This window comes from Panicum virgatum, chromosome 1K (assembly GCF_016808335.1).
Source record: "Panicum virgatum strain AP13 chromosome 1K, P.virgatum_v5, whole genome shotgun sequence".
NCBI lineage: Eukaryota > Viridiplantae > Streptophyta > Magnoliopsida > Poales > Poaceae > Panicum > Panicum virgatum.
In genome coordinates, this window is record NC_053136.1 from 52,922,172 (window position 1) to 52,949,134 (window position 26,963).

Consider the following 26,963-nt stretch of genomic DNA (forward strand, 5'->3'; position numbering starts at 1 on the left):
AACCTGACGCCCCAAGAACCTGCAGAAGCTTCAATCCGCCGGACGACGAAGAACCCCAAAGGGGAACTGAACCACCAAGACAGGTGGTAACTAGCAACCAACCCGATTTCATCTCCGGTTGGTAAGCAAACCTCTCCGAATCGACGACGACAAGAGAGGGACAAAAGAACCCAACGAGACCTGAAACTTCTAGATCCAGGGGACACACACCACTTCGGCTCATCACTAGCATTAGAAGACTCATCAGCGAGGTGGAGAAGAAGCTGGAGTTTCTTATTCCGCCGCTACAATCCCGCCTCCACCGTACGAGAGCTGCCAAGACTGAGTTACCTATAGTAGATAGGCACCTATACACCGACCACCTCACTCCTCGTTCCCCATCCTCTCCGGCGCCTGTCCGGCCACCAGAGTGGAAGGGGAACAAGCAGATCGGCGCCGGACACCGATCGCCTCGCGGTCTCCTGCTCTCAACTAACTGTAGGTGGCGAGGACTTCTCCTTAGCTAAACGACCAAAATCACAGCCCGCTCATACCGGCCAACTATTTTTTTTGAATAATTTCATTATCGGCCCACTCTCACCAAACCTCTCTGGACCCAGGCAACAATCATTGATCATCGGCCCATACATGAAGTAAAAACAAGCCCGTATACTGAATCGCGGGCTCCACAGTCAGTTGTCCCTCCCCCCTCCCTCTCTCTCGTCAGCTCGCACCCGCCATGGAGCCCTCGCCGGAACCTTCGCCGCCGGTCACCACGGCCATCTTCCCGGCCGCCGGCGAAGGACACGAGTCGCACCCGTCCACGGCATCATCTTCTCTATTCCCAATTTTCCCCCTCGCCGCGTCCACCTCCTCCGCGCCCACCGCCGAATCTCAGTGGCTCTCAAACCCTAGCTTCTCCTTCGATGCCTCCTCCCTGAACATCCCGCCTACCACCACCTCGTCGCTCCCGACGCCGCTAAGCCCGTCGTCCGACGATGACGCGCCGCCGGCTCCCGCCCCTGCAAAGTACGAGCTGGTGCCTTCGGAAACGGACTCCGACGAGGAGAGGGGTTCGCAGAGGAAGGAGAGGGGGAGGAGGAAGCGGAGACGGGAGAAGGACCGGTACGATGGGGCATCGGCGTCGCGGAAGGCAGGGGTTCGTGCTTGGGCTGGGTCAGAGACGAAGCCAGTCAAGGATTACTACGTCGACGCAAAGGGCGACCATGATAACCTGGCGTTTGGATCCCTCTACAGGTGAAGTGTTTGATCATGAACTATCAATGCAGCTATACTGATCCAATTGCTTGTTCCTTAGCGAATCTATGGTGCTGAACTGCTGAATTCATGGCCAATTTTGTTGTGCTGTTAGTTTGCTGAAGGTACTTATCTAACATTTTGTTTGTAGTTGTACGGAATAACTGTGTTAGATTACATGATGACAAGGTGTGCAAACTGTTAGCTGGGTTATTCTAGTGTGAAATCTAAGTTCTCAGCATCAGTATTATACTATTATGTGAAAAGATATCAGCAAGTGGAGGCCTGACCTGGGCTAATCAAGTTGACCAAATTTCATTGGCCTAGTTATGACCGTAAATTATGGAATGTTCACCAGCCTCCACTAAACCTAGTATGATAGCTTGTATCTTATCTACCTGTTACCTGTTTAGTCCAATCCAGAGTTAAATGGTGGGTTGGGCCAGCATTTTGATATATAGTTTTTGAGTTAAACTATGGCTCGTTATATACAATCGTTGCACTTTTTCTATTTGTATTTGTTACATCTAGAATGTTCCAAAATAAGGCTATTTTAAATGCTAGTGAATCAATAGAATAATGTGACTCGCCAGGTCTTGATCCTTGGTAACACTACAGCATGTTGATACTGAGTAACTGAACTTGAAATTTTATCACAGAACAATATAACATGAATACTATAAATTCTTTTAACTACTCCCTCCTTCCCTGTTTATAAGGCATACACGTATATCAAGATTCAAACCTTGTCATCTTTGACCAATAATTTGACTATTAAATTTTTATTTTTATAATGCAAATTTCATATGATTGGATTCATAATCAAATATATTTTACAATGATTATAAGTTTATAATCAAAAGTGATATAATATATGATAAATAAATGGTCAAAGTGTTGTTTAGAAGACCGTGTCATGTTCCACCATGCCTTATAAACGGGGAAGGAGGGAGTATATAATATGAATACAATAAATTCTTTTAACTACTGTGACAGTCGATTTGCTCAACTGCAACACTACTATATAGCTAGCTGCTGTTTTCTATAGGTGTGAGAAAATATCGTAAATTTAGTGACTGGCACGTCTAGGTTTTTTCTTTTTTTTTAAATGGATGTATTTTCCTTATACCTTCTATCTCCAAACGATGCACCAGGTTCTCATTCCTTGTCTGTTTGCAAACAAAACTTAAGAGTTTTGATATCCAATAATTCAAATCAGCACATTATTCAACACCCTTATTGGGTTGATAAATATGCTCTGCCATAGTTGGGATTGCTAGCAATGAGGGCAGATGCATAACATTAATGTCAATTACTTGAACTTGTGTTGGCAGCACATGTTGATGTGCTGTTCTATTTACTGAAGTCTAACACCTCAAGGAAATCTGTAGAATGGATGTTGCCCGTTACAGATCTCAGAGCATGCTGGAGGCACGTGGTTTCAATCAGTCTATGTTTTCTAACCGGAGGTTTGGTTCATCACATATTGATTTGGATTCAGACTTGGATGGACTGGATAATAAAGTGAGAGCTGGGGGTCGTTACTATTCAGCAAAAAATGCAGTTTTTGAAAGAAACAAGGGTTTCAAACACCTGAAATTATCTAAGGGTGATACCTCTGCAATGCTTGCTGAAGATTTTGTGCCCTTAGATGCACAATCACTTCCTGTGAAAAGGACAACTGTGGAACAGGAGCTGGAGGAATCTTGGGAAGATGAAATACTTCGGAGGACAAGGGAATTTAATAAGATGACTCGGGAATGTCCTAACGATGAAAAAGTTTGGTTGGCCTTTGCTCAATTTCAGGTATTATGAATTTCTATGCTTTTTATATATGTGATATCTCTTTAAACAAACTATGCTTACTGTGTCCAAGTATCGTTGCCAGTTAATTTTTTCCATTCATGCTGACAAATAGTTTGGCCTTACAAATGGCATTCTAAAATTCAGATTCACCACTAGAGTTTTGTTTCAGTCAATCTTTCGCTCTTCTGTTTTGTAATTCTCTGCTGTGAATTGCAGGACAAAGTTGCTAGTACTCAGCCACAAAAGGCTGCTCGTTTGCAGACTACGGAAAGGAAAATTAGCATATTGGAGAAGGCTGTGGAGCTTAATCCAGATAATGAGGAATTGTTGCTTTTCCTTCTGAAGTCATATGGCGAGAGGGACAGCACTGAGAATCTCTTGGGTAAATGGGAGCAAATACTTACAAAGCACCCAGATAGTTGCAAGTTGTGGAAACAGTACCTGCTTCTATGTCAAGGGGAGTTCTCCAGATTCAAAGTTTCTGAAATACGGAAATCCTATGTGTATGCTGTACAGGCTCTATCTGCAGCATGCACCAAGCTATGTAGGCAGGTTTAACTTCAGTGGTTCTCCATAAATAATTGCTCTGTTTCCCAGAACCCTATGAACTCTGAAATATTGTTAATGTTTTTTTTTCTTATTTTTTCACACAGGTTAATGAAAATATGGATCCCAAGTCACCATCTTCTTCCTTAGCTCAGCTAGAATTGGGTTTAGTCGATATATTTGTGAATCTATGCCGATTTGAGTGGCAGACAGGACATCGAGAATTAGCAACTGGGCTTTTTCAGGCACAAATGGAGTTTAGCTTATTCTCCCCTCCCCTGTATCTTACCACAAGTAGTAAGCAAAGGCTCTTTGAACACTTTTGGAACAGTGGTGGTGCCAGAATAGGGGAAGATGGAGCTCTTGGATGGTCTGCATGGTTAGCTAAAGATGAGGAGAGTAGACAAAACTTGGTTGCACAAGAAAGTTCACAAGAGACTGAAACAGGAGGCTGGAGTGGCTGGTTTGATCCTTCTGTTGGAAACACTGACACAAAGGAATCTGTGGAACCATCAACTGATGGAAATGATGCAGAAGACCCTGATGCTGAAGATACACCTGCACAAGATGATGTTGAATCCTTTCTGAAAAAGCTTGGTATCGATGTAGATGCAGAGTCTATCCTGCTTAGGGAGTAATGTAAAATATGCTCCTTTCATTGGCCCTATTTCAAGGCCTCAGGTCTTGAGGGCTCGCCAAGGGTTCAAGGAGCAGATTAGAAGCTTGCGATCTGCATTTGCTTCTGGTTGTATAAAAGAAGATTCTGTTGCTCTGATATGTTCAGCTTCTTTGTTTGAAAGTATGACATCAGGTTATTCTTCGGGTCTTGAAGTGATAGAGGATATGTTATGTTCAGATAGCAGCCATAAGTCAGAGTTTGAGGATTTATGGGTGTACTACATCAAATTGCTTCAGAAAAATCTTAACCAATTGAGTCTCTCAAGGGTCTGGCCAAGCGTATCACAAGGAGTGCACAAATATCCATACAATCCAAAATTATACTCAGCCATGTTAATCGCGAGCTCTCTTTACAGTGTATCGAATAATCTCCGTCTCAAACTTGACAAATGCAGTCAAAGGTGAAACTGCACCTTTTCCATGATAATTCTTTTTTACATCTATGTTCCAAGTTCTTTTCAGAATGGATAATTTTCTCTCTCTTTGTTTCCTTTTTACTGTTAAGGGTATAAGTGTTATTGTACTAGTCTAGGGTTTGGGGTCTTCTCTTGTATATATAGCCCTTTGGGCATATCTCAATACTAACAACAGAGTAGTCCATCTTCCTCATCCATTCGTGACATGGTATCAGAGCATGTCACGAATGGATGAGGAAAATGGACTACTCTGTTGTTAGTATTGAGATATGCCCAAAGGGCTATATATACAAGAGAAGACCCCAAACCCTAGATTAGTCGTCGCCGGCCGCTCCCTCCGTCATCTCGTCGTGCCCCACCTCCTGTGCCTGTGCTCACTGCTGCTTCAGCGCCGCCGCCCACCCTTCTGCAGCTTTGCCTGCCCGTGATGTGTGGGTCAAATTTGGGCCTGCAGGTCTGTTGGGGCCTCATTTTGGGCTGTTGGAGGCTCGATTGAGATGGTTTGCGCCCCATTGTTCCTGCCGTTTGTATGCTGCTGCTGCAATTTCTACTGCTTTTGCATGTTGCTTGCTGCTGCTAGTATCTACTATATTGTGTCATATTTCCATCAGTTTTCATCCAAGTCTGCTGCTAGCATTAGCGTCATTTGCCTTTGCTGCATATGCATCAACGTCGATCCTAAGTCCATATACACTTCTTCAGTTCGTCAAAGCCGTGCGTGTCCACATATCTTAGTTGCCAAATCAGCCACTTTCATTTTCTTTTCGGGGTTGGCTGCCCCATCATCAGTTGTTGATGCGACCTTTGCCCTCTTGGTCCCTTTCGGAGCCGTTTTGCTCCACATCATGATCAATGGCCGTCTATTCGTCGTCATCAACACATGTCCTCCTGCTTGCCGTCTTGCAGCAGTGATCTCTCATTCTCCTCTCCGTTTGGCTGGTTTGACACATCTCAAGTTATTGTCAAGTTCAAGACTCCAAAGCAAGGCTCGTGATTGAGGAGTTGATGTACTGGTTTGTGAAGACTCGGGCTATTCGCTGAAGTACGGTTGTGAAGGCGATACCCTCTTGTGGAGGAGATCATTTACATCGACAAGTTCAAGAGTTGCACGCTTTGATGTCGTCTTTGATTTTGGGCTTCGGATGTATCAATTTCATATTTCTGTTTAAGTCTAGTAATTAGTCTCAACTCTCCAAATGCAACGTCATTGCATTCACGTTGCATTTGAGAGGGGGTGTTAAGGGTATAAGTGTCATTGTACTAGTCTAGGGTTTGGGGTCTTCTCTTGTATATATAGCCCTTTGGGCATATCTCAATACTAACAACAGAGTAGTCCATCTTCCTCATCCATTCGTGACATTTACTACCATCTTTATTACTGCCTTAAATTTTCCAGATTCTTTTCTTTTGCGGGGAAAAAATTGCAAATAAAGTTGAACATGCTCTTCCGTTCCAAGAAACTTCCAAGTTCGAACTTCTTTTCAGAGTGCATTCTTCTATGTTTATGCCATATGTTTTCAGATTGAAATTTAAAATATTTGTATAATACTTTGATTAAATGTCATTGCTGCTGTAAATGTTTATGCCTTATAGTTATAGTAATAGCCCACCTGTAATAGTACTTCGTTTATGCTATTTTTCTTAAATGGAAGTATATTTGACCTTGCTGTGCTACATAGCCTTGTTTCCTGTATTCAGCTTTCATGGGTGCATGCATTTTAGTTTCACCAAACATCTTGAAGACTAGGTGGTGTTGCATACCTGCCTATTGACTTAGTTTTTTGTATTTGGGTGCAACAGGGACCCTTCCATTATTACCTTGCTCTTTGCTTTGTCCTTCGAATGGAATAAAGCAGGATCTGACAATAGAATACACAGTCTGTTTGAGAGAGCTCTAGCTGATGATAAGTTGCAGAAATCCGTTCTGTTGTGGCGCTGTTATCTAGCTTATGAGGCAGAAAAAGCCTGCAATGCTTCTGCAGCACGGCGTGTATTCTTCAGAGCTATACATGCTTGTCCGTGGTATGACACTTAATATAATGCTGTAGTTTGATGTTCGTGTGGCTATATAAGTGTCTTTTTCTTACAGTCTGCCTATCATCTTTATGTAGTCAATTTGAAACAAACATATTTTATTGTTATGGCAGTTGATTTATAATTTCTCCTGGTGCTTAACCTTGAAAAATGGATCTTATTGGAGGTTTATGTTTCCTTTTTCAACTGTTGATATTCAAGTGCAAGTGCTCTTTCAATGATGTTCCTCTATGAGAAGAAAATGCTGTCACTGTTTCTTTATGTTGCCACAACACCTAAACAGCTTATGAACTGTTTGGTAGGAACATCTTGGGGCTTTTGCCTTCCTTGCTTCCCATGTGACTTGGAGAAAACCTTTTGACACCAAGTGCATTTAGTTTTATGCATGTTTCAAATTGTTTTGGAGTCCTCTAGTATTGACAATTACTTCTATGTTTAGTTTAATTACCTTAAGACTCAAATAATAGTTTTTGTTTTTCATTTTAGTTTATATTGACTATTTCTTTGATTGATACTTACAATTTTCAGGTCTAAAAGGTTATGGCTTGACGGGTTCCAAAAGTTGAGCTCGGTTCTTACACTGAAAGAGTTATCAGATCTCCAGGAAGTGATGCGTGACAAGGAATTAAATATCCGCACTGACATCTACGAGATACTCTTGCAAGATGAAACAGACACATGATTAAATGTTTCCCTGGTTTGTATCAAGAATTCCAGGACTGCTTCACATGACATTGTCGGCAATCATTATCTTTCGAGGTTTCAACAGAGATTGGTTTTACGTTGCAGTGTACAAGATGGATGCAATGTACAATGATCAGCATGCCTTTGGATTGACTACCTTGCCAAATATGACCATGTTTTAGTATTTCGTCCTTCAATATGGACCTTGTTGCTTGTCACTCCGGTTATCTGATTTGACACATTCTTATTGGAAGTACAGAAGGGTCTTCATTGGGCCCTAGACAAGATGAATCTAGAACAGTAGGGCAATTCTTGTGAAGAAACCATGGCACAGCTAGCATAAGTTTGGCACTATGGAAGACTTGCAAAACGAAAACAGCAAAAGCGGCGGATCCTTATGTTAACTATTTGTAAAACTACAGCCTCAGGCAAGCATTCATGCTATCTCAAGCGAGCATGTTTTTCTAGCTTCTTTCCCCCCCCCTAGGATTTAGTTCTCTCTCATGGTTCTTCTGGTGAAGCAGGTTACGACTCTTGGAGTGTACTTGACTGTTCAAAGAAAGGCTTCTAATATGTAACTCCACCTGGCGTATTGTTGAAAACAAGAGGGGGAGTCCTGCACATACACGGCAATAAATAATTACTATGGTCTATTTTTTTCTTTAGGTCCTCAAAGTTTAAAAGTTATACTGCAAAGTCAAAAGATTTACAGACTACAGTACTATACATGAGGGACAAAAAAAAAGTAGTGGCAACGGAAAGTGGACATTATGTATTCCCCAAAGACTGCCGGTTGGATCAACTCCACTGCCTCAGTGAGTAATGTTGTTAGTTGTGTTTTGACTGTTTGAGTACTGCATTGGCTCTTCATTTCATGACGGTTGATGCTTGGTGGATGAAGTGCTGCTTCATGTACAGTGCTCAGTGATATGGGACATGGTGGATCATCGTGCGCTTGTGCCAGGCTGCATCTGGTTAATCTGTCTCTTATCATGGTTTGCCTCATGCCCTGTTAGTAATGCGATGATCACCCAGGATGACGAAGGCATGCTCCTGACTCCACGGTGCTGCGGTGCTAACTGTTAAAGTTCAAGTTTGCCACCCGTCAGTTTAAGCTTCAGCTTATGTACAGTAGAGTTTTAGCTTGTCAAAGTAGACATAGCAGAGGCCTGAATTGAAACCCGGGGTTGTATTTACAACAGTAGCTACTCCTAACATGATGACAACTCGGTTCAGTTTCCTAAAACAAAATGAAATGGTTGATCCCAATCCCATCCATCAGTCTCTTGTTCTGATGATGGTTATTGTGCCCTTTCCTCCCGTTCTGATCTTGGTCAGGCTAACGACTGCCTTGCCGGAGAGGCCTATACCGTGAGCCGTCACGGCGGGGCCGCACGCGAACGGGCCAACAGGGTGCCGAACCGGTCTGGCCGGTCTCTTCAGGATCCTCTGGTTGACGTCGTCCAGCGTCGTCATGCGGCCAGCGTCCAACCCCAGCGGCTTGACGACGTCAAATGGGTACATCACTCCTCTCTTCTCCTCCCCTGAAAGATATTCGAAAAAAAAACTTTTTAATACCCTCAAAGCAAATAGTCACAGCACTCCGTAAGCTCTCTGTTTGTTTGGCTTTCAGGAACTGTAAGCTGAAGTGAAAGCCAAACTGTAGAATCTACCGCAGATTAGCTGAAAGCCTGCCCATAAGCAGCTAGTTTGGCCGGATGCCAATACGTTCAAAAAATCGCAATCTTTGCTGCGGCTGCCTGCAACTGCTGCTCTGTAGGCTGTAGCCTGTACTCGGCGCACCAGTGTGGCTGCCAGAGCCTCAGCAGCGCACACATGCGCGGCACGAAGTAAATGGCCGCCCACCGGTCAGCTACCCAACCCACCTGCCAGCAGCGAGGGACAAGCAGAGGCGGGCGCCGTCGTGGCGGCCGCGCCCGCCGCCGCCCCCGCCCCCGCACGGGAGGGCTCGCAGCAGCCGACGACGGGCCGCGGCAGCGAGCGATCGTCGCGACGCGCTGGCGCGCGGTGGGGCGCCCCCGTCCCCGCCCCTGCAGTCGCCTTTTGCAGCCGCGGCTGCAGGGGAGCAGCGCCCCGCACGGTGGCGGGGAAGCGAGGACGAGGAGGAGGGGGGACTACCGCGGCCGCCTCCTCTCCTCCGCGCCGCGCCGCTGGCGCTGGCGCTGGCGCTGGCAGCACCTGCTTGCTCGGGGCCCTCTGCTCCTCCCTGCCCGACGCACCTGACCCGTCGTCCCCTGCACGTCCGAGCTTTAAACTGGAGTGAGTTATCATGCTCAACTATTTCCAACACGGGAGATGGCACTGCGACTATGGCCTAACAATTTAACAAACACCTTCGCTACGCGGCATTTAATCAATCTCTCTCTGTGCAGCAGGCAGCAGCCCAGTGAATCCAGCGACTAATGGGCTGACTGAGAGTCTACCAGTTTCAGTGATCTTTCAGAACTGGGCTGATCTCGAGCAAGTACTAGTAACCACTGTTTTGTCCGTAGCTGTTGTTGCCAACCGGCGCTGTCTGCTTCCTCTGCTATCTTCTGACAGCATCGGAGTACTAACAAACGATTGCTGATTAACTCTGCCCGGTTGTGTGTGCTAGTGAGTGCTAGTAAATTTTGACCACTAATTACGATGTTAAATAAAATCAGTTTACAAAATTAACTTCAGAATTCTGCGTTAAGAATCCTGAAGAATCTAATGAAGACTTTGATCGCGTGATTAGAGAATAGTTACTGTAGCATCGCTGTAGCTAATAATCGATTAATTACCGTCATTAGATTCGTCATGAAAAATTATATCCATTTCTAAAAAAATTTTGCAAATAAACTTCATTTAGCATTTCATGTATGCAAGATTTTTTTCTCGGAAAATGTGCGCGCTATGAAACATAGCTCGATCCAAACAGGGCCTCTATGAGCACTACTGTACTAGTGTTTAAATGAACAGGTAATTACAAGCAGGGGTGATTGATATGGATGTGGCAACGTGCACGTATTGAAAAGGACGTGTCGAATCACCTGAGACAAAACTGCAGCATATCTCCGTCTCCGGGATCGTGGTATTCAAATCCTGCCGGAGATCTCCGTCGCCGCCGCCCCCCTCGGCGCTAGAATCCCAGAAGCTCTGCAGGCCGAGAACAACCGGACAAGCGACGACGCTACAAGTTAGAAAAGAGGAACAAGACAAGCAAGGCGCCACTGCGACGACACATGACTGCGCCAACTCTTTGACGGCGAAGCTACAGCCTTTTCGCTTCGTTTTGGTGAATCGATATCGTCACTGTGGGTAGAGTACTAGAAGATGCTCATGGACCTGCATTGCATTTGCATTGAGGCTGCTATTGCTATTGGGAACAAACAAAGAACAACAGCCTACGCGCAGTGCTTCTCTATGAGTCGCCAAAGTTTCATTCATTGAGATTTGAGAGCTCAAGTAATCACTATTACTCACTAACTCTGTATTTGTTAATACGAATCATCACCATCTCTTATAATAAGGAGTAATTAACCCGTACTGTCTACATCCATGTTACGACTTACGAGCAGCGTACCTCAAGAAGGAACTGCAGATCCTCGCCGACGGTCGCCGGACGTCGAGGCGGAGGCGTCGCCTCCATCCTCTGCCGCTTGTTGCAGCGGCCGCTCCAGTGGGCGACGGCGTCTTGCAGGTAGCCACTGGACGCCTCCGACGAGGCCGGTGACTCCACACCAGCTGCAGGCAGCACAACGCCGGAAGCCGGCCACTTCAGCTCACACTGCTCTCGCTCCGTCTCTACTTACTATGCCCTAGCTAGCAGGCCTAGCTCATGAGAGTAGTAGCGAGCATGCATGCGGGTCTTACGCGTCGCCGGGAAGAAGACGGCCTCCTGCTCCTGGACGGCGGTGCCTCCAGCTTCAGCAACTCCTCCAAGGCCAAGAGTGTCCAGCTCGCCCCAATCCCACTCCCAATCCAGGAGCGGAGGGAACACGCAACAGTCGTAGGAGTAGCTGTCTAGGGCCATGGCCAACAGCTCTGGACTGAGCCGGGGCCGAGTGAGATGGCTTGTCATGGATGGGTTGGGGGGTGTGGTGTGCTGTGCTGGGAGGAGTGTGTGTGTGTCATATAGCCCACTTAAATAGGAGGCCCTTTTGGCGGAGCACCAAAAGCTGTGTCGAATTGGGTGGATGGAAATGGACCAAGGTCTTGCTCAAACATTTTCCTCTTTTCACAGGAGAGGACTAGAGGAGAGAAGCAAGCAGTGCAACTGCCAGTCAATGGAAAAAGTAGTAGTAAAAAAAATGAAAAAAAGGAATAGCAACGAAAGAGCAAAGGGAAAAGGTGCGGTTGCCGGCACTGCTTGTGGCCTTTCTCGTGATTCGTTATGTTTGAGTTTGATTGCTCTAGTTCCTTTCCAGTGGTAAGATGTTCTTGTTTAGCTTAAGAGACCTCCTAGCTTAATATTTTGTGTTGTCACCTACCAGTTTTCATGAAGTATTTTCAGTGCAAAATTACTGTGAACCATGAGGACGTGGTAAAAAAATTGGGAACGGGTAAAAGGAAAGTTGCCACGAAGTAATTGCTAGTGGAGTACTAGTAGCTTCCTGTTGATGTTTTGTTGGTATCCTCGTGCCGCAGCAGACTGGGACAGCACTAGTGAGGCAGTAGCTTTAGCATCCTTTGATGAAAATCTTCGGACGAGGCCCAAAATATTTTTCGTCCCCTGTTTCTCTCTTTTCCGCTTCAGGTGCAGGATAAGCTTGCCCGGTGGCCCTTTAGCCATATTGCTGCCACCTTTGTAGGACAGCGGAGCTTATTATGGCTCCATGTACTTGTTTCACCAACTCTGATCTATCGGAGCTCAAGTGTGGGGCTTGGCTTCACAAATCACCAATGATAATGGCCAAAGGACGATGAGCACAGAAATGGCAGCGTTGGGGAGATTGCTCGGATCATAGAGACAGTGGTACCAAGTACCGGACCATCATTGCTCTGAAAATCTAGGGATGACTCTATATATGAAGTTAATTTCAAAATATGTTAGTACTATATGAATACAAGAATATGGATCCCAAAGAACTAGTTTTCTGAATCTGAACTCACTCACTGTTATCTGAACTTCTCTGTCGAAAGCACCCTGTACCAAAACTATCATTGATTGTCTCTGCCATATCAATACAATAAGAGAAGAAGTATTTTAAATTTTGTAAATCCCGAAAAACTAAAGTCGTCGTCATACAAACATCGCCCGATGTGTATCTTGCATCGAGAGATACATGCAGATTGATCGATAAAGCACACACGGTCTAAAAGTGAGATCAAACTGACCTGGAACAGAAATGAGCTCCCTAAAGGGGGTCAAGAAAGGCAGCCAACGAGTACTTAAAACTGACGTGTATCTGTAACCTGATACGACTCTTTTTTGCGTAAACCCATGAGTTTAGAGACAATTTTATGGTGGGCTTGGGCGTGACCTCTTATCTTTTCCAGCGGAGTGCTAGTCCTTCTTCTCGTCTTTACTTGCCCGTTCTTTTCCGTGAACGGTCAATGCAAAAGCAAGATAAAAATTGCCACTCCTTGCATTGGGAGCTGCTTCCACGCACTATCATGCGTGGTGACACCGTGACAGTGCAGTAGCTGTTGCTGTTCGTGATTGCAGCGCCATAGGTATACTTTTGTGCATACTGCAATGCATGACACCTTCTCTATCTCTGGCCTTCTGCGACGCTGACCGTTCCATCTTGTTTTGTTCAATTTTTTTACCTGTCCTTCAGTCCTTCTGTAACGTTGGCCATTGGGTTGGGGACTTATTTTACCGTGGCCTTAACCTGCTCTTGGAATGATTGGTTGACACACCTTGCATTGCAAGGCCGTCCTATTGTGTGGTGTAGCGTCCTATCCTATATGCCGGGAATGGATGGCGGTAGCGCGGCTAGGAAAGGCGTTTTTGCGCCCTGTGTCCATGCTGATGATTCATGTACTTATGTTCCTAGTGGATTTGTCCCCAAGTGCAAGCTTGGTGGTTACTGGTTAGTGAGTCATTTGGTTTGCCATTTAATAAATAGTACCTAAAAAGATTAGCTCTATGTAAATGTACCTTTTTGTGGTGTGATGTTTTTTTTTGAAAGAAGGATGTGATGTTGGAGAAGCAACAATTGATCTATACATAGGAGCCATGGTTGCAAATCGAGACGAGGCCAGAGGTCTGCTACTCTGCTGTGGAAGATAGGAAACGTGAACAAGAACAAGAGAGGAATTGAAATGGCGCAGGGCGCCGATACAGAGCAGATCAGTTTTACAGCTTCCCGTTCCCGACAATGCAATCCATGTTAGAACCGGGTAGGGTAGTAGCTCCTAGCTTGGAATTATTGGCGACTTTCACCTTCCAAGCGCTTTTTTGCCAAGAGCAGTAGAACGCGCGACTTTCCGAGCGCGCAGGCGCAGTGCAAGCCTCGCCAGTACTGCGGCAAACCATGTGCGTGACACTAGATGCCATCGTTGCATCTCGCGTGCGCTCGCCGAAAGAAGTGTGCGCCTAGCGACCTAATCCGCCGTATCGCCACTGCTGCATTAAGTAATCAGGCACCGGCGCTATTCTATCAGGCTGCAGTACTGTTTGTTGTACAGTGACGAGGTTTAACACAGCCATTGCTTTCTACTAATGGCCAGTAATAAGGTACTATATATGTGTCTTCCCATGATGATCTGAAGAGATGTAGGTATTGCATTGGCAAAGGTTTGTAGCGGGTAATGGTATGCATGATGATCTGATGACTTGCTGACAAGAACTTCCAAATGCAAATTGGATTTAATCTGAAATTTCAGATTAAAACGCCTGATGATCGAGGATGGCAAGCAAGAACTACAACTGCATGGCAAGAACCAGTGTAGTTCAGATCAGCAAGTATAAGCTTGCGTGCAAACAAAATTTCGAACTGGACGGTTAGTTTTATTGCCTAGCTACTGCTCAAAGTCAACTGTTGTGGGAGCAGCAACTACAGCGAGGGCGACCCACAGCATTTCATCATCCGATCCGGCCCTCCGCCACTGTTGTTCACCGTTGGCACCCCTGAACCCCTGATGACGAAGATTGGAGGTCCTCCTCGGCACCCACTGGAGGACCATTACAAGCACAAGCGTAACATCTTTGGTTTCCTTTCCGGTGCGCAGCGCAGCGTTGATGGCTCGCCGTCGCCGCGCAACATTCCGCGCCACCAGCAATAGCTCCGAGCCTCCGAGCAATAGCATCCGTGCACGCACGCATTGAAGCCAGAGGCGCAGGCGGTGGTGTAGCACGCACGAAATCGTACATGGACCGGCACCAGGGTCGCTGGCCATCGACAGTGCGTAGGGCAGGTTACGGTGTACTACGCAGAGAAGAGAGATAAAGTTGCCTGAATTCATTGAGCTGCACTGCATGCGGCTTTCCCTGAAAAAACGGTGAAGATTTATCCTACTGTACATATGTGCATGGAGTATTAAATATAAATTAAAAAATAACTATAGAATGCGACTGATTAAATTTTTAAGTCTAGGCCCTGTTTAGATCCGATCCCGTAAACTCCATAAACGCAAAAAAAAAAACGTCACATCGAATATTTCGACACATGTATGGAGTACTAAATGAAGTCTATTTATAAAACTTTTTGTATGGATGGGCTGTAAATCGCGAGACGAATCTAATGAGCCTACTTAATCCATAATTTGCAACAGTGATGCTACAGTAACCATCTGCTAATTATTGATTAACCATGGATTAATTAGCATCATTAGATTCGTCTCGCGATTTACAACCCATCTGTGTAAAAAGTTTTGTAAATAAACATCATTTAGTACTTCAAATTAGTAAGATTCCTTTGCAAAAAATTTTTACAACGGAACTAAACACGACCCTAATTAGTTTATGATTTGATAATATGATGCTTGTACTAATGATAGATTAATTAGTCTTAACAAATTCGTCTTGATGGTCGTTTCATTGCTGACAGTAGCTAGCCGTGGTGAAAACTGAACGTCTGATTCTGAAGTCTGAACCCCGACCTGCAAACGCTTCTGCAGGCGACAGTTGCGGTGGCTTGGCTGTCTTGGTTTCAGCTATTCGACCGGAACAGGAGAACACCGGCATGTAGCACTGTTGCTGCAACGGTTCAAGCTTGTACTGTTTGTTCATGGCGTCGTCCGAAATGATTCGGCGAAGGATCTAAGCTGAGCTTTTGGCCCGGCGCCTTTGCTCATGCCGTTCAAATCGACAGGCAAGGAGGGATCTTTCGGTAAAGAGTGGGGAACGGGTGGTTGTATGATTATGATCCCTAGGAATCTTGTTCTGTTGGGTAAAGATGGGCAAAAGCGCCAAAGCGACAGGCTTCGTCAGGGAGTCACCGTCTCGCCAGCACACATGTCGCGGCCGGTTTGTGATGGGTCGTCTACTCGTCACCCGTCTCGGTCGCTTCTCATCCCATTCCCAGCTGATTGATGAGCTCTCCTGGGGCTAAATCAACTGGGAATTCGGATTCCGTGGCTCTCATCTCCTGCTATGCAGCAACAGCTCCATCTGTGAGTCATCGATATCCGAGTCAGGCATCACAGAGCTCAAAGCAAGTGGACGGGCGCGTATTTTACTGTAGAACAATGATATAAGCGCTTAAAACATGCATATACAAGAGCAACCTAGGAGTTACACTGATATTGTTTAAGTTAAAATATTAAAAGTAGTTTGCTAGATAAATAAATAAACTATTTGTCAAAATAATGCGCATCCGTCCTAGTATATTACACTATCTCTTAATTTTTTTTCTTAGTTTATAAAAGAAAGAGTAAAGTGCACTCGCGGTCCCTAAACTTGCGCTGGTGTGTCATCGCGGTCCCTAAAGTCGCAAAACGGTCATTTGGGTGCCTAATCACTGTTTTGGTGTCATCTGGGTCCAATCGCACGCAGACGGGCGTTATAATCTTGCAAATAACCCCCTGATAATACAAGAGGGCGATTAGAAGGCCCCTGGGTTGGATCGAATCTATCCACTCGCCCCATTTGCTGGCAGCTACCCTGCCGCCGCCTCCCTCGCTTGCAGCCGCCGTCGCCGCCGCCCCTCTTCGCTTGCAGCCGCCGCCGCCGTAGCTTTGCCTGCTCCGCAAGCGCTGTAGTCTCCGCCGCCATGGCTAACTCGTCCAATCATTCGACATCCTCTGCCTCTCGCATCCACACGCGGAAGAGGCCAGATCTTGAGCTAATCACTTGCACTAAGTGCGGTATTCACAAGATTTTGGAGTTCCAGGTCAAAAAAGATGAGCATGGGAATCAAGGCCGCATTTTTTTCAAGTGTACAGGTCGCAATGTAGGTGATTTAGACTTGATTCTTCAGTTTCTGTAAATTTTGGATCGGTTTGGTGTAAATGTGATCTTGTTCTATAGTGGGATGGAAGTGGTTGCAACTTTTAGATGTGAGAGGAGGAATATGAGGACCATTTGGCCGAAATTGCAAAGAAGAAAGAAGAAGAAATCACAGAGACAAAGAAAGAGGACATGGTGCAGGATGGAGATGGACAGAAAAAGGACATGGTGCAAGAATGCAATGGCCACGAAAATCATGAATCTGATGTACATGACTTAGGTCAACAGATTAGGGATTTAGTTGTAGGTGTCAAGGAACTCCTAGTGGTCATGAAAATCATGATCTTTGTTGCTATCTGTGCTATTGTGCTCAATGCATATGATGTACTGATGGGTTGAAAAGTTATGGAATGATAATGCTTGCAATGGAAATCATGATCTTTGTTGCTAAATACATATGTTTGCAATAGAGAAACATGTTGACAACGCTTGTACACAAAATAGTGATCTACTGGTTCACAAATCCACACAAAGTAGTGTTCTGGTGGTTCACAAATCCACACAAAAGTAGTGTTCTAGTGGTTCATATTTCCACACAAAATATGATTGGGTTCACATTTTCTCGCAAAATATGACTCAAAGTAGTGCACTAATTAGACCAGTGGTCTGCTAGTTCCTATTTATATAGTAAGGACAAGCTGAAACATATCACTAATTAGCCCATTTGTTGATCATTGGCTCCACCAGTGCCATCTTCTCCATTGTCTGTACGAGAAGCAGCCAACTTTTTCTTGTTTGTTCCAGCTCTGGTTCTCTTCAGTGTAGTAGTCGATGCTTTTCTCTTCTTTGCTGCTGCTGCCTTCCCAGCCTTGGTGCAAGTTGTCAATGCATGAGGTCTCTCCACAGGTTGGTTTGTCGTGATGAACTCATTATCTGGCAGTGGACCCTTAGAGCTTGAAACACCTGTTGCCTGAGTATCCTGCAGCACACAAATTTCATTAGATGTCCAGTAACAGTTGAGGTTTATTAGAGGTTGCAGCACACATACCTGTGAAAGCATTTGACTGAGCAAGGTTGTGCTGGCCTGTATTTGAGGTCCATCTTGCATATCTTGGAAGTGCATGGACTGGTTGATAGGCTCACTGATGTCATTTGGGTGTTCTAGCTCAACTTCTGTCGCAGCATTTGCAGCAGCATGTTGTGCTGCTTGTTCAGCCTCTGCTTGGGCCTGTGCCCTGGTATTTGCAACCAGGTCTTTGGCTGCTGCTGCAGTAAACCCTATTTTTTTTAAGCTGGCACCCAAAACTGTTATGATTTGCCTCTGTACAATGAGAGCAGTGGATTGTGACTCCATGCTTAGAAATTTTAGGCACATTCTTCCCTTGTGTCTCATGTGGTTTCTTCTTCCTAGATTTTGGAGGCCTGTCAATTTTCTTCTCATACAAAGGTGGCTGCACCTGTGGACCATCAACCTTTTCCCACTCACTCTTATCTCTGCAAGGCCATATGTTGAATCTATAGGCTGCATTGAATGTCTGGATTGAGTAGCATGCTGGCAACACAGTTTCAGGCTTGATCCTCTCATGCCTCAAACAAGCAATGGCATGGCTACAAGGAATTCCAGTTAATTGCCACCTTCTGCAGTCACATCTTTTTGAAGTAATGTCTACTATGTGGTTGTAGTCTTTAACCTGTACTTGGAACACTCCTTGTCCAGAAGGGATAGCAAAACACATATTTGCCCACTCTGCATTCTTTGCCAGCTTCTTACATATCTTTGGACAGAAAGATCCTACCATCTGATTTACGAATTCTTTCTGTTTGTTGTAATGCCTTGTCATCAACTGAGTCTTGATCTGCTCAAATATGCTTAGAATTGGAAGCTCCCTTGCATCTATGATGTAACTGTTGAAAACCTCACAGTTGTTGTTCAACAGTATATCACATTTGGGAAATTCAGAGAAAAAAGCTCTAACCCAGGTATTTGCATCACAATGTTTGTTGGATATCTATCTATCTATTATATAAATATTTAAGTGTTAGAAGAAGCCACCACGTTCATCGAGAGAGGCTAGAAATTCCCACATTAATCTAAAAAAGAGAAGAATTTGGACCTTTGGATTTTATGAAGATCTAATGGCCTAGATTAATCAAAGAATCCATGCCAAATACAAACAAAGATATTTAGTTATTGTAAAAAAGAGCATGCATACATTAAATATAGAAAAGAAAAGAATGTAAGATTAATACAAAGAGTCCATGCCAAATATGATCAAAGATATTTAGTTATTGTAAAAAAGAGTATGCATATATTAAATATAGAAAAAGAAAAAAAATTAAGATTAATTCAAAGAATCAATGCGGAAGATGATCAAAGATATTAAATTATTGTAAAAAATAGTATACACATATTAAATATAGAAAATTAAAAGAATATAAGAGTAATAAGATCAATATATCTCTTTACTAATTTCTCATCTGTTCTTTCCAAAAAAAAAGAGAAACAACAACAACAACCAGTCGTACAAATAAAAATAGAAAATTAGGGCTTCATTTTTTTCTTTTTATAAGGAAATAGTAGAGAGGCAAATATCCTACTTTTAACTAATTCCATTGGCCGAATTGACCAGATCAAAACTGCAACAAATTTATAGAGGGTGTAAATCATAAAAAGTAGAAGGGAAGGGAGAGATGTTAAGGCTATCTAATTTCTTGCACTAGGTTTAATTTGGACATTAATCGAAATCATATTTCTTGGAGTGTGCAATTGATCTCACAAATATGACATAAATGACAACAAACTTTACTCGGCAGTATATTAGTTTTGAAAGAATAAAACGAGGACAATTACATATGCATGTGTCAATCAAGCCAACCATGCAGCACTCTAAAATTTGTTTTGGATCATCATCATCTCCCTTTGCCTCGCATGTCGATCTTCAGTCTGTTTGCTTGATTCTTAATTACAAAGCGTCCTTGGTGAGAATGGCTCAAGGAACCAAAGTCGAACTAGATATGTGGATATCGATTATCACATATTTGAGGCTTTTTTAGTGAATCATCATCCCTATTCGCCTCACGGTCTTCAATATATTTGCTTGATTCTTTACTGTAAAAGCATCCTTGGTGAGATTGGCTCGAGGAGCCAAAGTTGAACTAGATAGATGGAGATCGATACATCAAAGATCCAAGGCAATGAGATGCATGCCACTAATAGCATAACCACCAAGAGGGACGAAAAGGGTGTGGCACTCATCCTGTTACCGCTGAAACAACATGCAAGGGAGCGTTAAAAGAAGCCACCACGTTCACCAAGAGCATCTAGAAATTTCCACGTTAATTTTAAAAAGAGACACCGTATGTCATGAAGATCGAACGGTCTAAACTAGCCTAAAGAGGTCATGTTTAAAACTAGCTCAAAGAGTTCATATTAAATAAGTCGAGAGGGTCTATAAATTCACACATAATCTAAAAAAGAAGAATGTACACCGTTGAATTTAATGAACATCTAATAGTCAAAATTAATCCAAAAAGTCGATATCAAGTATAATTAATAAATATCTAATTTCAAAATAAAAAATAGGATATGACCGATCGAGATCGGCTGGATGTTACTCAGATGCTCTAACAACTAGGCTAGACTTTCTTTCACTCAATATTATTCAAAATATTGCAAAAATCAAAGTTCAACATCTAAGTTACAAGTTGTTGGCTTCAACATCACTAAGACATACATATAAATATATTTTGTACCTATATATAAAAACTTTGTAAAAAGATAAACATGTATCTGAGTTGATCCCATCTTAAGAAATCATCGAACTTAAATATTATGTGCTACAATATGCATCCATATTCAAGGTTACCTAATATTATTCAATCATCATATTTAGATTTTGCAAGTTAAAATATTATAAATATAGAAATGTGATATATAATAAGGCAATTTAAAATCCGATGATTTAAAACAAACCCATAGGAAGTTGCAAGTAGTATTCAACGAGAGCGAACGAGAGGTACAGTAAATAAAATACCAAATAGACTATTCTATTAAGATAAAAAAATTAAGAAAGTAAATAAAAAACTAGCTACATGCGCTATTAGCACGGGCCACCATAAAAAAAATGTGGTTTCACTACTAAAGTCAAAACTAAAGAAGTTTTAGGAGGAGATGAGGTCCAACCAAATAAATTTTTAGTGTGCGATCTAGGAAGCATGTTAGCTACTAAAAAACCATTGGCATGGCCTTGGAGAAGTATAATTTAATAGCATTGTTTAAAAAAACTATGAGTAGAAAAAAGTAAATACGTTTGAGAGAGTGATGACGACCATAGAGGATGGTGATCATAAAGAAGAAGGTTGTACCTTGCCGGCTATAATAATAAATTTGTAGAGCCTGTAAATGGAACGTAATAGAGAAAATATACCACAACCATAAAACAAAATAAATGCATGTGTGCATAAATTTTAAGAAATTGGAGATGGAAGAATAAAAATAAAAACTAGCCACCCGCGCTATTTGCGCGGGCCACCTTGCTAGTTATCTTATTATTTGGCTAACAAACGGAGCCTCCACGTTCGCTCTCAAAGCCTAGAAATTCTCACATTAATTAGAGAAAAATAGAAAAATAAAAATTACCCACCACTGTCATTACGATAAAAAATAGCCTAAAATACCCCTATGCCTAATTAAAAATCACCCACCAATAACATTATAAAAAATTAAATATAAAATACCATTTAGCTATGTATCAATTATAAATATATACTATTAATAAAAACTAAAGCTAACAACAATCAATCAAAATAAAATGAAAATAAGAATAATTGTCTGCATAATATTATTAAAGCTCAACGAATCAAATTGTTATTATAGGTAGATCATAGTCGAATTGTTTTAATCAACAATAAGACATAATTTACTATAATGAACATGATGATGTATGGTAAAAAAATAGTATAATCTTTAAATAACGAAAGTACATACAATTTTTTAATTTTCAATACTAGCCGCGCAAATGCGCGGGCTATACGCCTAGTTCTTATTTACATCTCATATGTTCAATAATTTTGAAGATTTTATTAGCATAAAAAATATATTCATGTCATTCCTCAAATATTTTTGATGCTTTCATTAATCAACAAAACATATTCATGTTATTTATTGTTATAAACATCAATTCGGATAAATTTATGTGCATCTTCAATAATAAATAGCTTCGCAATTGTAGGTCCATCCTGTGTTCTTTGACAAAAAAAATGAGCATCACTATAGATTAATTATTTTTTATGTCAATGCATCCTGAGCATTGAACAAAAATTTAAAAAATAAAATATATGCACACATTATGTACGTCACAATAGCTTGTTTGTTTAGCTGTCTGCAATATGTTTAATTTATCCTTCAACACATAAATTATGGTGATCCATGTTGACATTTTGTTGCATACATGGGAATGCACAATACATTGAATTATTTGCATGACTCTTGCCGATTTCAGAACTCGAGCTTCTCCATGGCTGGCGGGTAGAAGCTCACTGTTTGCCAAATTGCCAATGATTTAGGGTGTGACAGGGCTTGAAATTTAGGGGAAAAGAAAGAGGACGATAAGAGGGTTCTGTTTTACCTTTTACTTGCGCTAGGGATGTATCATGGTGGCCGGAATCTCGTGGGGAAGAAGGCAATGGTGGTCTACTCCAAGGCTGGCAGATAAAAGATCACTATGAGACAAATTGCCAATGATTTAGGGCATGAGAGGGTTTGAAATTTAGGGGAAAAGAAAGAGGATGACAAGGGTTCCATTTTTCCTTTTACTTGCACTGGGGATGTATCATGGTGGCCGGATTCTCGCGGGGAAAGAAGGTGATGGTCTGCTCCATGGTTCGCGGGCAGAAGCTCACCGTTAGCCAAATTGCCGATGATTTAGGGCACGAGAGAGCTTGAAATTTGAGGGAAAAGAAAGAGTACGATGAGGGGGTTCCGTTTTACCTCTTACTTGTGCCGGGGATGTGTCATGGTGGCCGGAATCTCATGACGGAGAAGGCACTAGTAGTCTGCACAAAATAGGCGAGCAAATTGTGACGGTGCACGAGAGAACGGGTGCTTGTTGTGACACCCTAGGTGTCTGCACAATCAAATTGCATTCATTGTATGCATCATGTGCTCATTTTACTTGAAAAAGGATCTTTCTGTAAATATAAAAGGTTATATGTGTAAATATGATTTTATGCAAGGTCCTTTCTATAGTTAATTTGAATAGGGTGTGCAATTATAGCTTTTGTGGAGGGTGTTTTTGCAAAATGTAGTATAATCATTGCATGGCAGGAAACTTTTCAAATCAGCCTAAGTTTAAAGTGAAATTGCATTGAATTTGACAAAATTCCTGGAATTCAAAATCCCTCTTATGTTTTCAAAATTAGCTCTTGAATCTTTGATCAAATAATTTTTTGCACAACATCAAGGTTGTAGATCTTGAAAAGTTGAACAACTTTCATATTGGGCACTTTTTCATTTGAGCCCTATTTTAAAAGTTATCGCTGGTTTACAGACTGGTCCCTGGAATTTTTGGAAATTGCAAATAGACCCATTTTCTTCTTCCCCTGCCTGCTTGCCTGCTTGCTCACCGCCGACCGACAGCGCCGCCCGCCCGCCGCTCTGGGCTGCCTCCCCGCGCCACCTCCTGCCTGCTAGACTCCACGCGTCGCGCCCGAGCTTCCACCGCCGCTTTTGCCTCGCGCCGTGCCCTCGCCTCGCCTTGCCACGCGCTCAGAGCACCGCCGCGCGGCCGCCACCTCAACGCCGCCGTGGAGCGCTCGCCGCAGAGGCCGCCGCCCTCTCCTAGCGCGCGCACGAGCACTACAAAAGCCCCAGCAAGCTATTCCGCCTACCCTTTCGCTTGCTCCTCGCTTCCAGACACCAGAACACGCCGCCGCTCCACCGTGAACGCCGGCGAGCTCAAGCCGCTGTCGACCCGCCATTCCACAGCTGCTCCGCCCGCACTGACCCCTCCACCAGCTCCGCCTCATCCTCGTGCAGCTATCGGGCTACCTCTCGTCGACCAATTCCTAATAGAACCCCTCGCCTTCGAGCTCCGCCGCCGTTAGAGCTCCGCCGCCGCCCCTGCTCGCACGCGGAGCCACCCCTCCGCCACGGCTCGACCCAAATAGACCTCACCAACACCTTCAGCTTGCTTCACTGGTCCTCATCGGCCCGATTTCCTCCGCTGTTGTCCACCGGAGCACCCCCGCCGACGAGTTCCCTCCGCCGTGGACCCGCCTGCTCCGTCGAGCCGCCGCCTCCGAACCCCTCCCCGCACCCCAAGACCACCCAGAGGTGCGCCTTGGACCCCTTTAGCCCCCACTCCTGTTTTCCCTCGCCGCCGGTGATCCCCTCGCCGGGATTCGACCAGTCAACCACCGCGCCTCCCCTCTGACCCGGCCAAGGACCTCGGGTTTAAAATTCCAGAAACTCCAGGGCGTTCTTTGAATAGACCGTGACCCAGTTGAATAGTGCTCTAAGGACTTCTTTGTAATTTCTAGCTGAGAACTTTGAAATTCAGTAGAAATTCGTAGGAAATTCGTAAAATAGCAAATCTTGATGTTCTAGAATCCTTGTGTACAGCTATTTGCAGTAGAACCATAATATTGTAGGTGTTTGTTTCAAGCTTTTGCTGTATAAATGGTTTTGTGTCACTAGGTAAATAAATACTAGATGTTTTATCTTTTTCTTAACTGATGATTGAAGACCTGTATTGCAGTCAAATTTTTATGTTAGTTTGTTATTGTGACACTAGTGTTACTATAAAAATTTCGTGGTCAGTTCTCATGTGTAGCTATTTATTTGATTTAATACTTGTTTAGTAGAGTTTAATTATGATAAATAGTTTATGCTGATGATAAATCATGAAAATATTTATGAGTGACCCTTTTGGATAGTTTAGCTTGTACATTAAGTTTTAGCCCCAGTTCCTGAATAGAACAGGAGCTAAAAATGAATCTTGCTAATCTGATGTCTGTGTTGTTTATTTTCTCATAATTATTTCTGTGTAGTTAAAATCATGAAAAATTCACAGTTGCTAGATCATACCTGTGTAGGCCTTCTTTTAAATTTTGAGCTTCTTTTTTGCTCAATATTAATCTGTGTAATTCAATCTTATTTTAGGTGTGGTCTGAATGATTGATTTGTTGTGAATAAATGGTACATGTTTTGGCATGATTTTTACAGGGTAGCCTATTCTGTTCATGTTCTATTTAGGATAATTTTTTCTAAATTTATTACTGTTCATGATCTGATTTGTTAATTTATTAGCAAACCTAGATTTAATTGCTATAGGAATCAACCACCACTCACTCTATGAAGTTGGTATAGTTTTCTTGTGCTGTTGATCGTGGTGCCTTGTGTAGTTAGAATTGTTATTTAAATACTCTATAAACTTTTGCCCATGTGTGTTTATAATACTGTTCTTGCATTACATATAGATACGACTGCCTTATCGGACGGGACGTACGAGCTGATCCCGGAGTCTGACGGAGGTGATCTCAAGATCAAGTGAATACTGCCGTACTAACTGAAACCCCGGATCAAAGTTCGGAAGAGCCTAGGGCCGAAATAGTTAGTGACTACCAGGAAGGCAAGCCCCGGACATAACCTATATCTCAAATTATTATCATTTACTTAACCTATATTTCAAATTATTATCATTTACTGTTATTATTTACTTGTGCATTTACAGTTCTTAGGATTTGAATTGAAACCCTAGATGCATGATCCTAGGAACCTATGTACTGAACCCTAGACCTGAGTTCGACTACTTGTTAAGCTTATAGGACCGGTAAAAGTCGAGTGATTGCCTGTCACTCGTGAGTTTTATAGGAATTGTTTGTTTACTTTCTGTTATCAATATAAGGACGACGGACGGGGTCGTGTTTGATATCATGACCTTTGGTGAGACCCCGTCTGTGTTGATGAACTTGCTAAGGTCGCGGTGTGTGGTAGTGCTGGTTAAGTTTTTGAACGTACTAGCCACATGCCGTAAATATGGTACGCGGTAAGCCTAGTAGCCGATTGGACCGGGGAGTGGATATACCTATCACTCTCTCTTTAGAGATAGGTTTTTAAATGTTATTGTTGATCAACACTACGACTTCAAGAGACAAGGGTGGACCTCGTACAAGGGTGGACCTTGGAGCTCTGTAGTCGGGGAGAGTGACCCTATCCACAAGCCGGAAAGAAAGGTCAACGGTTGTTTGGGAACGACCCGACGGTGTTCCAAACATGTTTGTTAGGTCTGCCTGGCCAGGTTAACAAACTCGATTCGGATCGTCTGCTTCCCACAGTTTGGGACTGCTTGATCTCTTTGCCACACAGAGTAACAAGAGCAACATTATTATGATTAATCTTGATGTTTGCTTAAAGTTCTACCATGGTTGAATAGTAGTTGCTTACATAGAATGGTTAATCAACTAGAATATGGAAAGCTAAAATGTGAAATAAGGATCTACTCTTTATTGCTTTTCAGCAAAGGAAACCAGAACCTCACAAACCCTGCATAGTCTAGCTAAAGTGGGATAAGTATACCTGTTGACGGTTAAGTCTTGCTGAGTATTAGAATACTCAGCCTTGCTGTTGAAACTCTTTTTCAGGAATGAGTTTTGAGGACCAGGTCGCTAGTTTGCCTTGGCCCTGCTCTTTGCCTCCTGGCTGGTCCGTAGAGTGGGATACGTCTTCGGCCGGCAATGACCATGACGAGTGATACCTTGCTTGGGCTAGCTTGGTATACCTTTGCGACGTGTTGTAACCGTCGTTGTCTCTTTCCGCTGCTTTTCAAACTCTGAAGTTAAAGTTATGGTTTGTATAACTGATTACAAAGTTTGGTTTTGTAATAAGTACTTTGAAACATGTTGTAATCACTACTTTGCCTGTGTTGTAAACTTGTGGTTGTAATATCTCTAGACTCGCCTTCGTGCGGGGTATGCTTGTTCGATCCGAGAACCGGTGGTTGTATCAGGACGTTACCCGACAGACCAAGAATTGTTCCGTTTGAAGTGCGGTTGAGCTGGTGTTGCCTTTATGGTGATAGCCTGCGCACTTGAGCCGGGATAATTCAGGTGGTTCTGCCACAGCTGGTATCAGAGCTACAAGCGTACACCAGAGGTGTTGGAACCTTAAAAATCGTTTTCCGTATAAAATTGGAACAACAAGGTATTTCGGAAAACTACGTTGGAATCGTTAAGGGTTGTGC

General features: G+C 43.2%; 2 protein-coding genes across 3 annotated transcripts; one reads left to right on the top strand and one right to left on the bottom strand.

Moving 5' to 3' along the window:
- The first annotated feature begins 671 nt into the window (after nt 1–671).
- Nucleotides 672–8,669, top strand: LOC120643477 (nuclear exosome regulator NRDE2-like). Its single transcript, XM_039919850.1, is given in 7 exon segments — nt 672–1,236; nt 2,628–3,042; nt 3,259–3,594; nt 3,696–4,205; nt 4,207–4,667; nt 6,483–6,704; nt 7,245–8,669. Coding segments are annotated over 7 exon segments (2,616 nt in total). The 5' UTR covers nt 672–718; the 3' UTR covers nt 7,399–8,669.
- Nucleotides 8,224–11,487, bottom strand: LOC120643464. 2 transcript variants are annotated; one of them, XM_039919831.1, is made up of 5 exons: nt 11,259–11,487; nt 10,969–11,129; nt 10,436–10,541; nt 9,287–9,655; nt 8,224–8,944 (listed from the first exon to the last, which is right to left on the bottom strand). In XM_039919831.1, the coding sequence occupies exons 1-5, from the start codon at nt 11,464–11,466 to the stop codon at nt 8,679–8,681; spliced, it is 1,110 nt and encodes a 369-aa protein (XP_039775765.1). In that variant the 5' UTR covers nt 11,467–11,487; the 3' UTR covers nt 8,224–8,678. The 2 variants fall into 2 exon arrangements, with proteins under 2 accessions (XP_039775765.1, XP_039775772.1); XM_039919838.1 differs by lacking the exon at nt 9,287–9,655.
- Between the last annotated feature and the right edge of the window lie 15,476 nt (nt 11,488–26,963).